The sequence below is a fragment of the Nyctereutes procyonoides genome, unplaced genomic scaffold (genome assembly GCF_905146905.1).
Source record: "Nyctereutes procyonoides isolate TBG_1078 unplaced genomic scaffold, NYPRO_anot_genome, whole genome shotgun sequence".
NCBI classification, from domain to species: Eukaryota; Metazoa; Chordata; class Mammalia; order Carnivora; family Canidae; genus Nyctereutes; species Nyctereutes procyonoides.
In genome coordinates this window covers 99,381,429-99,395,866 of record NW_026575125.1, presented here as the reverse complement: position 1 = coordinate 99,395,866, position 14,438 = coordinate 99,381,429, and the positions used below count along the sequence as shown (strand labels likewise).

The following is a 14,438-nucleotide window of genomic DNA, read 5'->3' as shown; positions in this document are numbered from 1 at the left end:
TAGGGCAGTCTAGAAGATTATTATTGTCCCTTTTAATGTCAGTGTGATATAGCTTAAGGGCCCAGGCTTTTTTTTTTTTTAAGTAGGCTCCATGCCCATAGGGCTTGAACTCAGGACCCTGAGATCAAGACCTGATCTGAGATCAGGTGGGACGGATGCCTTGAGTGCCTGAGTCAGTTAAGTTTCTGGCTCTTAGTCTCAGATCAAGTCCTGATCTCCATGCCCAGAGCCTCCTTAGAGAAAAAAAAAAAAAAGAGCCAGATGCTTAACCCACTGAGCCACCCAAGTATCCCAAGAACCCAGGCTTTATAATCAAGCCAACCTCGGTTCTAATTCCAGCTTTAGCATCAATAACAAGCTGCGTTGTATTGGGAACCTTACTTAACTTTATTGAACTTTAGTTTACCTATTTATAAAGTAGGAAATAATATTAGGTCTTTATTAGTACTGTTGTGATAACTACTTGATATAATACATGTACTGTAAAAGAGTCAAGTACATTTTAAAATAGACAGTAATTGATGGCTGTTATTTCAGTTGGAAAGGTGAAAACTTGAATCTCAGAAGTGAATGGCCCAAGGCTCCACAGTTAAATGAGGTCTTTTTTTTTAAGGATTTTATTTATTCATGAGAGACAGAGAGAGAGGCAGAGACATAGGCAGAGGGAGAAGCAGGCTCCCTCCTGGGAGTCCAATGCAGGACTCAGTCCTAGGAGCCCAGGATCACGACCTGAGCCAGAGGCAGACGTTCAACCACTAAGCCACCCAGGCGTCCCTAAATAGAGGTCTTTTAAACCCAGTCTTTTGCTTCTTGTACCTCGCTGTTCTATTTGTTATCTTTCTGAACTATCTTGTGAGATATAAAAAATTCCCAATTGGAGAATTATTTTAATAAGTTATTTGTTGAATAATATGTCTGCTCTCTGAAATGGTGATACTTAATTGGCCAGAGTTATCACCTAGGAAAAGGTTTAAAATATTAACTTTATTCGGAGGAAATTTTGTGAAAGAGCTGTTTGGAGAATTGCTAGTGAATATTTTCCATTTTTAAGTGCAAATATTTGGAGAAAATATGTACCTTGCAGGAAGATTATGCTTGGGTACAGTTAAGTCATAAAGCCATTATCGAGTCATATAGCCATGTTATATAAAAAATGTCAAGGCTCAAATGCAGAAATCTGTTTTACGCTCAAATTCTAGGAGTGGAATGGTTTGGGTCAGTTTAGTATGTGCCTCCATAAATTCTTACTAAACCCATGTAAACAGAAAATTTAATAACAAAGTAAAATTCTTAAAACCTGATTTTTCTCAACTTGTAAGCACAAAACATGCAAGCAAGAGCCTTATATTCCTATTGTAAAGGTACTATGTATGGGGGTGGTATTTAGAAAAGAAACAGAAAATGATACATATTGTACTTCGATTTTGTTTTTTGCAGATGGTTAGTGTGTATAGAATATATCAATTAGAATTATTTCATACACAGATATCTGTTCTTTTTTACTGAATTTTATATTGGAAACATTTTTCTTTGTTTTTGGTTATTTTTCAAAAGCATGATGTTACATTAGTCTATCATTTAATTTATCTAACAATTTCTCCTCCATTGTTGGACATACAGGTTTTTATTTTTTCCTATTATAAATAATTCTCCATTAAATATTTTCATTTCGTTAACATAAATTCATGTAAGTGGAATATTTGAGTCAAAGGATATGAACTTTTTGGGCACTTGGGTGGCTCAGTCAGTTAAGCATCTGCCTTCAGGTTAGGTCATGATCCCAGCCCTGAGTCCAGCTCCCTGCTCAGTGGGGAGTCTGCTTTTCCCTCTCTCTCTGCTGCTCCCCCTGCTTGTGCTCTCTTGCTCTTTCTGCCAGACAGATAAAAGCAAAATCTTTTTAAATAAAGGATATTAACTTTTTAAAGCCCTTGATAAGATATTGCCAAAATTTTCTTGCAGAAAAGCTGTACCAAAATGTCTACTTTGCCAATAATATTGTGATTATTTTTTAATTATAACTTCATTTCAAATTAAATTTAGATTTATAGAAAAATTACAGAAGTAATCCGGAGTTCCCATATAACTCATACCTGCTAAATGCTAATTTTGAGAGAAATAATTATCTCAGTGTTTTATAGTTTATTAGTAATTATTAAGGTGTTATCTTTATAGTATTGTCATACAGTTAAGTTTACCTTTATAAAAGTTTATGAAACAAAATACAACTTTTTTACAGGATTTTACAAAGAATTCGTCGCAAGTTGAATCGGATGATTCTTCAGATTTACTGTTTGACTTGACCCAGGATACAATTCCATTGTCTCAAGAGGGATCAACAGTTCGTATAGAAGGTTTGGCTTAGCACTTTTCTGAATATAATAAAAAGAAACCTGATGAATATACATTGTGGAATGCATTTCTATTTTAAAACCCATAACTTCATGTTAAGCTTTTCCATATACCATAAGATAGAAGCTATAAACCATGAATGCCTTTCTTGTGTGATTTTTTTTCTATAAATTTCTACTTAATAATAGGATATTGTATTTCTTTCTATTAAGTTAGCTAACATGTATTTCTTGAGCTCGTTCTCACTTGGAACCAGCCATGGGCTGAAAAATCTTAATATAATTTCTGTGAGTCTAAGCAGTCTCCTGGTGGCCTAAAACCATTAAAAAAAAGTATTAATCATTTAGAAGGCCATGAATATGAGTAAAAGTACATGGTTATAGTTTATTTTTTAAATAGGCTAGTGTCTTTCTTTCCAAATAAATTATGTTGATATGATAGTTAAGTATGATTAAAGAATATTCTTATAAAAAGGGAATATTATAAAAATAGTAATTTGTACATAGTAAAGATCCATTGAAAGAAAAATGAAAATTTTCAATTGAAGAATTACAATTCTTTGTGTACAATAACAAAGTTCTTCATTAACTTGAAATAAATTAGTATACCATGAAGGAATTTTATTTAGTTGAAAAATTCCCCATAATCAAAGCAATTGCTGTTAGTATATTAGTAAATTTGTTAAATTTCACTAAATGGACAGATGTACATAGAATTTTTTAATGTTTAAATTGTTTACTAACAAAGTCATATATATTTACCAAATCAAAATAGAAAAAAATTATAGTGACATGTTTGCCAAAAATACTTTTTCCCACTTTGATAAATGTGGGTGGTTACTTATCTACATGTCACTTATCTAGTTAGTAAAATAGCCAAGAACCAAAATAAACGATGAGGTAAAGTAGTCTGAAATTTGATTTTATAAAGTACATGATCATTATTCATAGAAAAAGTCTGAATTATTGAAGATTCTACCCGGTAATGACAGTGAGGCCTACTGTCTCTCTAAGTTGTTGTATTTCAGGGAGTGGAACTTTGCCTTGATGGTAAATAGGGTGACAGTCGATTAGGAAGGTGTAGGTTTGAGCCTGTATCCTAAAGATTTTTGTAGCCTTTATCAAGTCACCTCTTTACACTTCAATTTTCTCATTTTATTGAAATATGTGCTTTTATTTTTCTCAGGTAATACATTCATTCTCCAGACCTGAAGTCCATTTGAAGATATAATTTTAATTCTTGCTCTACTTATCTCAGGGCTGTTTTGAGGCTCAAATGAGATAAGTGACAAATGAAAAATGCATTAAACCTTTAAAGGATTTGATAATAAACAGTTCTTAGAATAATAATTAAGAATGGTAATATGTATTATGTGTTCAGAAACATGCTTAATGTACTCCTGTCAAGGATGATCACAGAAAGTTCTTGGAGAAGGTTTGATTTGAAGTTGATTTTGAAGGAGAATAGGATTTTTACTGGCACTGTTGAAAATAGTGAACAGCACAAGCCGGAGGCAATAGAGATAAACAAGTTAAAGGGTTAAAATTTAAAACTATTGAGCTCAGAGTGATTTTATTTAACTTGGAGATTCACTCATGGTTTTAAAAATTATATACACAACAGTCTATTTTTACTATACAGCCTGCAAGATAACTAGTTGCCAAAATACCAGTACTCATTGGTAACCTAAGCATCTAGGAATGTTAGTGATTACACAGAATCAGTCCCAAATGCCTGCAGTATAGCTGTCAGTAACCATGTCCTTGAAGGTGGAGAAAAATCATTTCTGTGGTATCTCAAAGAATGAAACACAGATTTGACAGAGGAGCCCACAATGCTCTCATCTTCCTTGTATTTCTCTATTCTACTCCTTCTCTTAGTGTACAGTTGGGAGCATTAAAATATGATATGATGTGCAGTTTTATTTTTTATTTTTATTTTTTTTGATGTGCAGTTTTAGAATATCACAAAGTACAATTGTGTGTTATTTTCAAAAAGACTTTTGCTATGTCTGGTTATTACCTAAATATGCCCACTTGTCTTGCAAATGCCCTGAATTACATGATCCTTTAGCCTTTAAAGTGATGGTTTTCAAGCTCAGAACTATGTAGTAATGAAATCTCCTCAAAAAGTCTAATTTTTTAAAACAAAGGTAAAAGAAGAGTTTTTCTATCTGCCTCAGGAATATAGTTTGAAGACCATTACTAGCTTTTTAAACTTTTTCATATGAATGAGCAAAGTATTGTTCAAGATTAGTTGTTTGTTCATAAGGAATAAACAGAAAATTTAAACCCATCATATTGTTAATAAGTGGGAAAAGAACCAATTTGAGTTTTCCATTAGACATCTTAAGGTTTTTTTTAAGTATCTTAAAAGGTTTCTCCAAATTTTTAGAATAAAGGTTGTTTTTGTTCTCAAAGCCAAATGTATTTGAGCATCTAAAGATAAATTCAGGGATCCCTGGGTGGCGCAGCAGTTTAGCTCCTGCCTTTGGCTCAGGGCGTGATCCTGGAGACCCGGGATCGAGTCCCACGTGGGGCTCCCGGTGCATGGAGCCTGCTTCTCCCTCTGCCTGTGTCTCTGCCTCTCTCACTCTCTCTCTCTGTGACTATCATAAATAAATAAATAAATAAATAAATAAATAAATAAATAAATAAATAAATAAATAAATAAATAAAGATAAATTCATTTGTGGGAATTGAGTTTAGAACATTCTTTGTAAAAAAATAAAAATAACAAAAGATAACAAAAAAGAACATTCTTTGTGCTTTAATTTTTTTTCTTTTTTTGCTTAGGATTCTTTTGGTCTGACGTCTTTTATGATACCTATATATATTTCTTTATTTGAAAGTATTTTTAGAGTTTTCTTGTATTAAAAAGTTTATTTCATGAATTGTTCAAATATGTGTAGTTCAAGATAGCTGTTGTACAATTTCTTTCTACTTACTGATCTTATAAGTTTTTTGATCATATAAATTTTTATCATTCTGTCATTTGTATTATCTAATTAGATTATTTAGCTTCAAAACGTTTTTACTTGAATTCAAATATAAAGCCATTTTAGTAGCATTTGTAAGGAGTGTTCTATACCAAAGTATTTACACATATTTCTCCCACTATTTAAATATTGTAGGTATAGATCAGACTCTACCTATATTAAAACGTTCTTCTGCTTCTAAAGTAAACAGTGTTACTCCAAAAAAGCCAAAGACCAACGAAAGTGTTTCTGAAATAAGTCCTTGTGCTTCATTGTCTTTAACTAACTCTCCTCCGGCGACATCTTCCCATGTTATGATATCAAAAGGTAAATACGAATCTGGCATATAAAATAGAAATTATATTATTTATACATAAATTTTAGAAATTGTGATGAATTTTTAAACTTTTATTACTGGTTATTTAATGTTTAAAAAAGAATTTGAGCCTTAAAAGTCCTTAATCTATTTTAGGTACAAATACCTCATCTCCCCATAAAACTGGAACACCTTTTCTAAGATCTTGTCCAAAGTGCAATGTGAAGTTTAATCTTCTGGATCCTTTGAAATATCACATGAAGGTAAATCTTTTTCAAAGGTTGATTTTTAAAAATATTGACAAATCTCTGAAAAGACTAAAGATTGGAATATAGTAAATGCTAGTTTGTCCAGGTATTTAGATAAGAAATCTTCTCCTTGGTATTTCTATATAACTTAAGTAAAAATTGATATTCATGATGACTATCTTTATACAAGATTTTAAAATCTTTCCCAATCATGAAATCTTAAAAATTAGGCTTATATGTACGATAGTATATGCATATATTTTGGGGATGAGTATTAGAAAATACCAAGCAATCCTTGATAATTTTATTAGATGTAAAAATGGCTTTATCAACCATAAAATTTTGGGTAAAATATCCATTTTCTGGAACTGGATGCCGAAGTAAGGTGAAATTGACAATGTGTGGGAGTTGCTTTAAAACTAAGGATGCTAGATCAAAGCTTTAGTTGTTGCTTTGTCTGAGAGATGTGGTTGTCATTGATCTCTCTGAGACTTGAGAAAATACATTAAACACAGTATATAGTACTTTAAGAAATGGAAGAAATAGACCTAAGTGAAGAAGGGATCTTCCCTATCTCTGACCTCTTTAAAGTATTATATCTAGAAGACTTTGTAAAAAGCCCAGTGTTTCTCTTAGTGACAGCCCTAAGAGTGTTTGCAGATGTTGGAGCTTTCCCAGGTAAATAATTTATTTCTCAGATCTTAACATTTCTTTCTCTCCATTTCTGGCATTTTGCCATTGCCGGGCAGATCTCTGGGCAAATCTCATTTGTAAAATCATTTGCCCCAACCAGCAAAAATGGTCCAGGAGTGGTTTATTCAGCTCCAAATGGTTCCCAGATAAGTGAGTCCTGCACACCACAGCCACCGAGTCATGCAGGAGCTGCAACCTTTGTCCGGTAGGGTCCCCAGGCAGCTGGCACACACATGTGGCATTTGAATCTCTATGTATATGTAGGGTGCCTGAGCGAGACAGTCAGTTAAATGTCTGACTCTTGATCTTGGCTGAGGTAAGCCCTTGATATTAGGGTGGTAAGTTCGAACCCTGTATTGGGTGGACCCATGCCCAGGGTGGACCTACTTAAAGAAAAAAAAAAGAATCTCTTTGCATATTGTGTTTTAGCTTTTAATGAAAATAATGTATTAATCAGAATATTTTATTGACTAGGTCATGCCATTCTTCAAGCTTCTTGTAAGACAGGCATTTTGTTTGGTGCTTAATCTTTCCTGTAACCTAAAAATTCCTTTTTTTAAAGTTATTTTTTGTTTGGTGACATATGCATGTCACATTATTCAAAATCTTAGTCTTACATTTTGATGTCTAACACTCAGACATAAACTCCTAATGGTGGAGCATTTCACAAGAAATGATAGCGTTAACTCAATCCAGTATATAGTTATAATTGTTATAAACTCTAGCTTTATGTTGGTGTAGGAAGCTCTTTACGTAATTTTCAAAGTACTAATAAAGTATAAGGTCCAGGTATTACTCCACTTAAAATATTTTAGAAGATATTGCAGTGTTCTGTGTGTCTGTGGAAAGGTAGTCTGTATTCTTCTTGCATGCCCAATATAAATGGCAGGAAGTGGGAAAGGAGGCAAGAAAAAAGGCAATGCAGATTATATTCAGGAAAGAGGGGATAAGAAGAGTGCAAGGCAAAGAAGCAACTTAGGAAAAGTTATTGCTTGCTGTTTCAAGATTGGCAAATTTTTCATTGAAATTTAGCATTTTACAAAAAAAATGTAGAAAGAAAAGAAGTGTAAAATTCCAAATACAGTTACTTTATTCTTGAGTAAAATCATATTTGATTTATTATTTTAAAGATTTTATTTATTCATGAGAGAGAGACACAGGCAGAGGGAGAAGCAGGCTCCATGCAGGGAGTCCGATGCGAGTCTTGATCCTGGGTCTCCAGGATCACACCCTGGGCTGAAGGCAGCACTAAACCACTGAGCCACCCGGGTTGCCCAGGGTTTTGGTTTTATATAAAATTCTACCAGTGTTTTCAATCTTCCTGTCTAAGTAATATTGTATAGAGATACTTGATGTATTTATGTTTTGCATCATAGATGGAAAGAGAAAAGAAAGGGCTGAGTAATTTGGTTTTTTATTTAATTGGTGGGAAGGGTAATATAGTCACGTGAATCAGAAAGTATATAAAGGTAAGGTAGATGTTCATCATCCTTTACTATCAAGGAAATGCAAATTAAAACTACAATAAGGTATCACCTCACACCTGTCCAAATGGCTAAACTCAACAACACAAAAAACACAGGTGTTGGCAAGGATGTGTAGAGAAAGGAACCCTCATGCGCTATGGGTGGGAATGCAAACTGATGTGGAAAACAGTATGGAGGTTCCTCAAAAAGTAACAGAACTGCCCTACACCCAGCAATTGCATTACTGGGTATTTACCCAAAGACTACAAAAATACTAATTCAAGGGATCCCTGGGTGGCGCAGCGGTTTAGCGCCTGCCTTTGGCCCAGGGCGCGATCCTGGAGACCCAGGATCGAATCCCACGTCGGGCTCCCAGTGCATGGAGCCTGCTTCTCCCTCTGCCTGTGTCTCTGCCCCTCTCTCTCTCTCTCTCTGACTATCATAAATAAATAAAAATTTAAAAAATAATGTTATAAAAAATACTAATTCAAAGAGATACATGCACCCTTATATTCATAGCAGCATTATTTACTATAGCCAAGACATGAAAGCAGCCCAAGTGTCCATCAATTGATGAACGAATAAAGATATAAAGATGTGGAATATATACACAATGAAATATTTGGCCATAAAAAATGAAATATTGGCATTTACAATGACATGGGTGGAATCAGAGAGTATAATGTTAAGTGAAATAACTCAAAGACCAATACCATATGATTTCACTTATATGTGGAATTTAAGAAACAAAACAAATGAGCAAAGGGAAAAAGAGAGACAAACCAAGAAACAGACTCCTAACTATAGAGAACAAACTGATGGTACCAGAGGGGAGGGGGGATATTGGGTAGAATAGATGATGGAGATTAAGGAGTGCACTTGTGATGAATACCAGGTATTGTATGGAAGTGTTGAATCACTATATTGTACACCTGAAACTAATATAACACTGTATGTTAACTAACTTGAATTAAAATAAAAATTTTAAATAAAAAAGAAGGTAGACAGTCAAGAATCACACCCCATGGGATGCCTGGGTGGCTCAGTGATTGAGTGTCTGCCTTTGGCTCAGGTCATGATCCTGGGGTCCTGGGATCAAGTCCTGCACCAGGCTCCCCACAGGGAGCCTGCTTTTTCCTCTGCCTATGTCTCTGCCTCTCTCTGTGTGTCTCTCATGAATTAAAAAAAAAGAATCCCACCCTATTTGTCTAGTTCCCAATACGACTTGCAAAGGAAATCATTTTTTATTAACTTGTTTTATTTTTGACTTAATTTCTGAATATACAGGCACACATGAATGTTCTTATTTTCCATCTATTTTATACACAAATCATAGCATATTATATATATTTCTGCACCTGAAGAAAATGACAAATGTTCTCTAAAATGTAGTTTTTATTTCTTGTAGCATTGTTTGTGGTTAAAATTATATGAGACTTTTACATTTTAGCTTATGCATTTTCATATATATCAGTTACATTTATATAATGTCAGGATTTCCATTTTGAAAAAAAATGTGAATTTTAGATTATTTGTGAATGACCTTTTGCTGTTGTTATAAATAAGTAGATTGGTATACCACAAAGATAATATTTTCATCCAAAGGAAGAATTTTTAGAATGTAAGTCGAACATCCTATCCATTTAAGACACAGCACTAAGCTTTGAAGTGTTATTTCATTTAATCCTTAGGAAATTCTTTAGGCCAGATCTTTTTCTTCTTGCTTTATGGCCAATTAACTGGTATAGCTGAGATTCAAACCTCAATCACTTTGATGGCAAAGCCCAGATTCCCACATTTTTCTCCCCATTTTGAAAACCGTATGGGCTGTTTTCTTGAATATTATATAGAAACTTGAAAATAGGGGGTGTTTTTTGCTTTTAGAGTATGGTATTTGATAGTTATCTATCAGATCTAACATACTAATATGTTATTGAGGTTGCTGTATCTTATATTCATCTACTTGCTCTGTCATTTTTTGAGTAAGCTTCAGTCTCAAATTAGCAATATTTTCCTTGATGTCTTCCAATTCTGTTTTATACCCATTACTATTTAGGGTAGTAAATAGATCTGTTGGATCTATCTCTTTTAACTTCATTGTGAATGTATCCTTTAGCATTCTTATGAAGTGTTCCATTTTTCACCTGGATTTTATTATATTTGACATCAATTTCACAATCCTTGTTCTCTCATTATTACCATTTGCCTGTTATATTCTTTATCTTTTTATTTTCAAGCCTTCCAAATCACTTTGTTTTTGTTATATTTCTTGCTTTTACATAATCATTTTTCTTTTGTAATCCTATGTGAAATTTCTTTCATCAGTAGCGGAGTTAAATCCACCTATTTGTATTCATTGATAGGATAGATTTAATTGGTCTTGATTCTGTCACAGTTTTTTGTTGTGCTTTATTTTTCTAAGATTTTCACTTTGTGGTTGCATTGTGAGCATGTTGAGAGAGGCAAAGACATAGGCAGAGGGAGAAGCAGGCTCTTTGCAGGGAGCCTGATGTGGGACTCAATCCCGGCATTCCGGGATCACGACCTGAGCCAAAGGCACATGCTCAACCGCTGAGCCATCCAGGCATCCCTGTTGTTTGGGTTTTTAGAGAAGTTTATATTTTTGCTCTCTGGTTATTCTCAAAGAATTCTAGAGAAATTCCACAACTGAAAATTGTATACATTAAATGAACAGTTTTATCTCCTCAAAAATTACAAGTTTATGTATGAAAGTATTCCATATTAGGGTCAGTTTGTATGAGGTCTTGATTTTATTCATGAGGTAGATTTCCCCTTCACATATTTCAGCATTCTAGGTAGAATGTGTTGAAGTTTTTAAATTGTAACTAATGCTTCTTTTTTTGTGTCCCATACGTTTTCCATTACCTTGAGTCTGGGGAATGGCAGGTTATCTGTGCTCAAAGTCTAGAAGTTTCAACCAGGCCTTACCAAAATACTACTATATTATTTGATAATTTAGCATGTACATGATGGCATATAAAACTACCTTTCCTTTTAAGCTGTATTTTAACAGATATGAAAAGAATGATTTTTGGCCAAGGATCAAATTATTAACTATATCTGAAAATTATAATTACAAGGAAAATAATGTTAGATATATAGCCATCCCTGGTTTTATGTTTTTAATTTGTTTTTGAAGTTATTTCTTTATTAAGATAAGAGATGTTTATTGTTGGAATTTTTTAGACTATAAAGAAAGAAGCCAACATTTTGGTGACTCTCCCCAGATATCTTGCCAAGCATATTTTTACATTAGCTGGCCCTAGTTATAAATACAGAATCATTTTTTGGTATCTGATTTTCTAAAGAGACCTAGTAAAACTTACATATATTTTTTTTTCTCTTTCAGCGTTGTTGTCCAGACATGGTAAATAAATTTTTGGAAATGATTAAAGCAGAACTTGAAATTACTGAAAATAAAAATAAGACTGGTGCAGAGAAAGGAAAATTAATTATGTTAGTTAGTGACTTTTACTATGGAAGACATGAAGGAGCTGTTGATGATGAACAGAAGACTTACACAACCTTTAAATGCTTCAGTTGCTTGAAAGTTCTTAAAAACAACATTAGGTATGTAAACACTTATTTCTCTTTCTATCTGAAAATTGGAATGCTGCTGATGTAAATATGTCTTTATTTTCCTGTGCTATTCTAGATAGAATAAAGGCAGATTATAATGTCAAAGCTTTTGTCTTTTATTGTATTTTAAGAATTTGATACTTGGATCCACTTAGTTGTATTTCTTTAATACAGCTTAAGGGGCAAAATTTATTTTAACTCAGAGAAAAATCACTTGTCTCTATCATTGAACTCAGAATTTTCAATGAGATATTTTATTATTTAGCTTCTTTGGAATCTACTTTTCCTATCACAGGAAGAGCTACTATATCCAATTTGAGCTCTTCCATATTAGTCTTATTTAATGCTCCAGTTTTTCAATTCATATTTATCATTTTGACCACATTTACCTTGCAGAGAAAGTGATTTTTTTAGATGATCTTCTTTAGAGAAGTACTAGTTTATGAAACATGTCTGCTTTGAGTTTATGATTTAACACATTTTAAAAGTAGAGATTTAGTTCTCAATTTTGAAGATTTTGGAGATTTATGCATGTATGCTTTACATTTTAGGAATTTCTACTTTGTATTCTTTGAGTAACATGGCATATTACATATCTATTGTCCTAAGTAAGATAGTAACCAGAGCAAAGTAACAGGACATATTGATATTTTTCAAGATATTTACCCTTGATGACTTTCCTTTGTAACTAGCATTCTTAAGTATCCTATAGGTCATTTCTAAGCCTGAAATTTATTTTATTTACTGATGAATTCTTAAGTCCAAAATGAAGTACATAGAAAAACCCTGAAATACACAGTAACATAAACCTAAAACAATTATGGATGCTACCTTTGTAGTAATGCTTTATAGTGTTTGGAGATCTTTTACATATGTTATTCATATGAGTTTTCATACTTCTTTATCTCCTTTTATCAAGCCCTAACAGCCTTCAATTGCTAATGGCCCAGTAGCTTAACAAAAGAGAATTGTGCTTTGAGATATAACACTGAAACACTGTTAAAATAGAACCCTGTGACCTGCTTCCATATGTTTATCTTTTTACAGTAAAATATATCAGGAAATTAAATTAATAAATTTGGTAAAATTCAGAGAAAAGTGGGTCACTGTTTAAGTTCCTTATACTTAAATGTTAGACATATGATATTAGAAATTCTTATCAGCAGTAGCTTTTTAGTTTTTCCTCCAAGATTATTCCATTTAATATTAAACATGAAATCTCCTTTTTTTTGTTTTTATCCCAAAAGACTGGCTACAGATTTCTAGACTACCAGAATATTTAGAAATTTTAAGCTAACTGTATTTTATAACATTTAGAAATTTTGTAGCATTTCTGACATACTGGTTAGTAAATAAAACCTCAACAATAGATACTGGGTAACTAAGATGTTAATATGTGTTAAATAACATTTTACCTTAATAGTAAAATCTAGGGTGGCAAATCAATGGTTTTAGAGGATGATAGAAGCTAATAGTTCAAGATTTCTACTCTCTGCCCTGTGAAGATATTGTAGGATCATTTTTTCCTACATTGTGTCACTAAAACCAGATAGGGCTACTTTATTCTGAGAATAGCTTTGTGAGGGTGTTGCTTTTTCCCACATATCCATCTGCTGGTTTGACAAATGTGCACTGCTGATTGGGGGCAGTGTAATAATTAAGAGATAGCTAGTTAATTAACAGATCATTTTAAACAGATTTTTAAAAATTTTTTATTGGAGTTCAATTTGCCAACATATAGCATAACACCCAGTGTTCATCCCGCCAAGTGCCCCCCTCATTGCCCATCACCCAGTCACCCCAACCCCCCACCCACCTCCCCTTCCACTACCCCTTGTTCATTTCCTGGAGTTAGGTGTCTCTCATGTTTTGTCACCCTCACTGATATTTTCACTCATTTTCTCTCCTTTCCCTTTATTCCCTTTCACTAATTTTTATATTCCCCAAATGAATGAGACCATATAATGTTTGTCCTTTTCTGATTGTCTTATTTCACTCAGCATAATACCCTCCAGGTCCCTCCACGTCAAAGCAAATAGTGGGTATTTGTAGTTTCTAACGCCTGAGTAATATTCCATTGTATACATAGACCACATCTTCTTTATCCATTCATCTTTGGATGGGCACCGAGGCTCCTTTCACAGTTTGGCTATTGTGGACATTGCTGCTAGAAACATTGGGGTGCAGGTGTCCTGGCGTTTCATTGCATCTGTATCTTTGGGGTAAATCCCCAGCAGTGCAATTGCTGGGTCATAGAGCAGATCTATTTTTAACTCATTGAGGAACCTCCACACAGTGTTCCAGAGTGGCTGTACCAGTTCACATTCCCACCAACAGTGCAAGAGGGTTCCCTTTTCTCCACATGCTCTCCAACATTTGTTGTTTCCTGTCTTGTTAATTTCCCCCATTCTCACTGGTGTGAGGTGGTATCTCATTGTGGTTTTGATTTGTATTTCCCTGATGGCCAGTGATGCGGAGCATTTTCTCATGTGCTTGTTGGCCATGTCTATGTCTTCCTCTGTGAAATTTCTGTTCATGTCTTTTGCCTATTTCATGATTAGATTGTTTCCTTGCTGTTGAGTTTAATGAGTTCTAAACAGATTTTATTTATTAAGTTGTGAGCTGAAAGTTTAATGGCCCATGACCATTATATGTAAATATTTAGGCAAAACTAGTTTTTTTTAAAAAAAACATTTTAATAGAGATGATGTTAAGATTAAAGGAGGAAGAGCACCTGACTGGCTCAGTTGACAGAGCATGTGATTCTTGATCTCAGGGTTGTGAGTTCA

At 33.6% G+C, this 14,438-nt stretch overlaps 1 protein-coding gene across 2 annotated transcripts in view; it reads left to right on the top strand.

Annotated features, from left to right (window-relative positions):
- Nucleotides 1-14,438, top strand: part of ZNF280C (zinc finger protein 280C) — a 61,188-nt gene that overhangs the window by 19,230 nt on the left and 27,520 nt on the right. Inside the window, exons 7-10 of one of the 2 annotated variants that reach the window (XM_055338865.1) lie at nt 2,237-2,351; nt 5,531-5,653; nt 5,799-5,905; nt 11,420-11,640. In XM_055338865.1, coding sequence (XP_055194840.1) covers nt 2,237-2,351; nt 5,531-5,653; nt 5,799-5,905; nt 11,420-11,640 — 566 coding nt within the window. Of the gene's footprint in view, nt 1-2,236; nt 2,352-5,482; nt 5,654-5,798; nt 5,906-11,419; nt 11,641-14,438 lie in introns of both variants that reach the window. The other variant, XM_055338864.1, reaches the window with a different exon arrangement.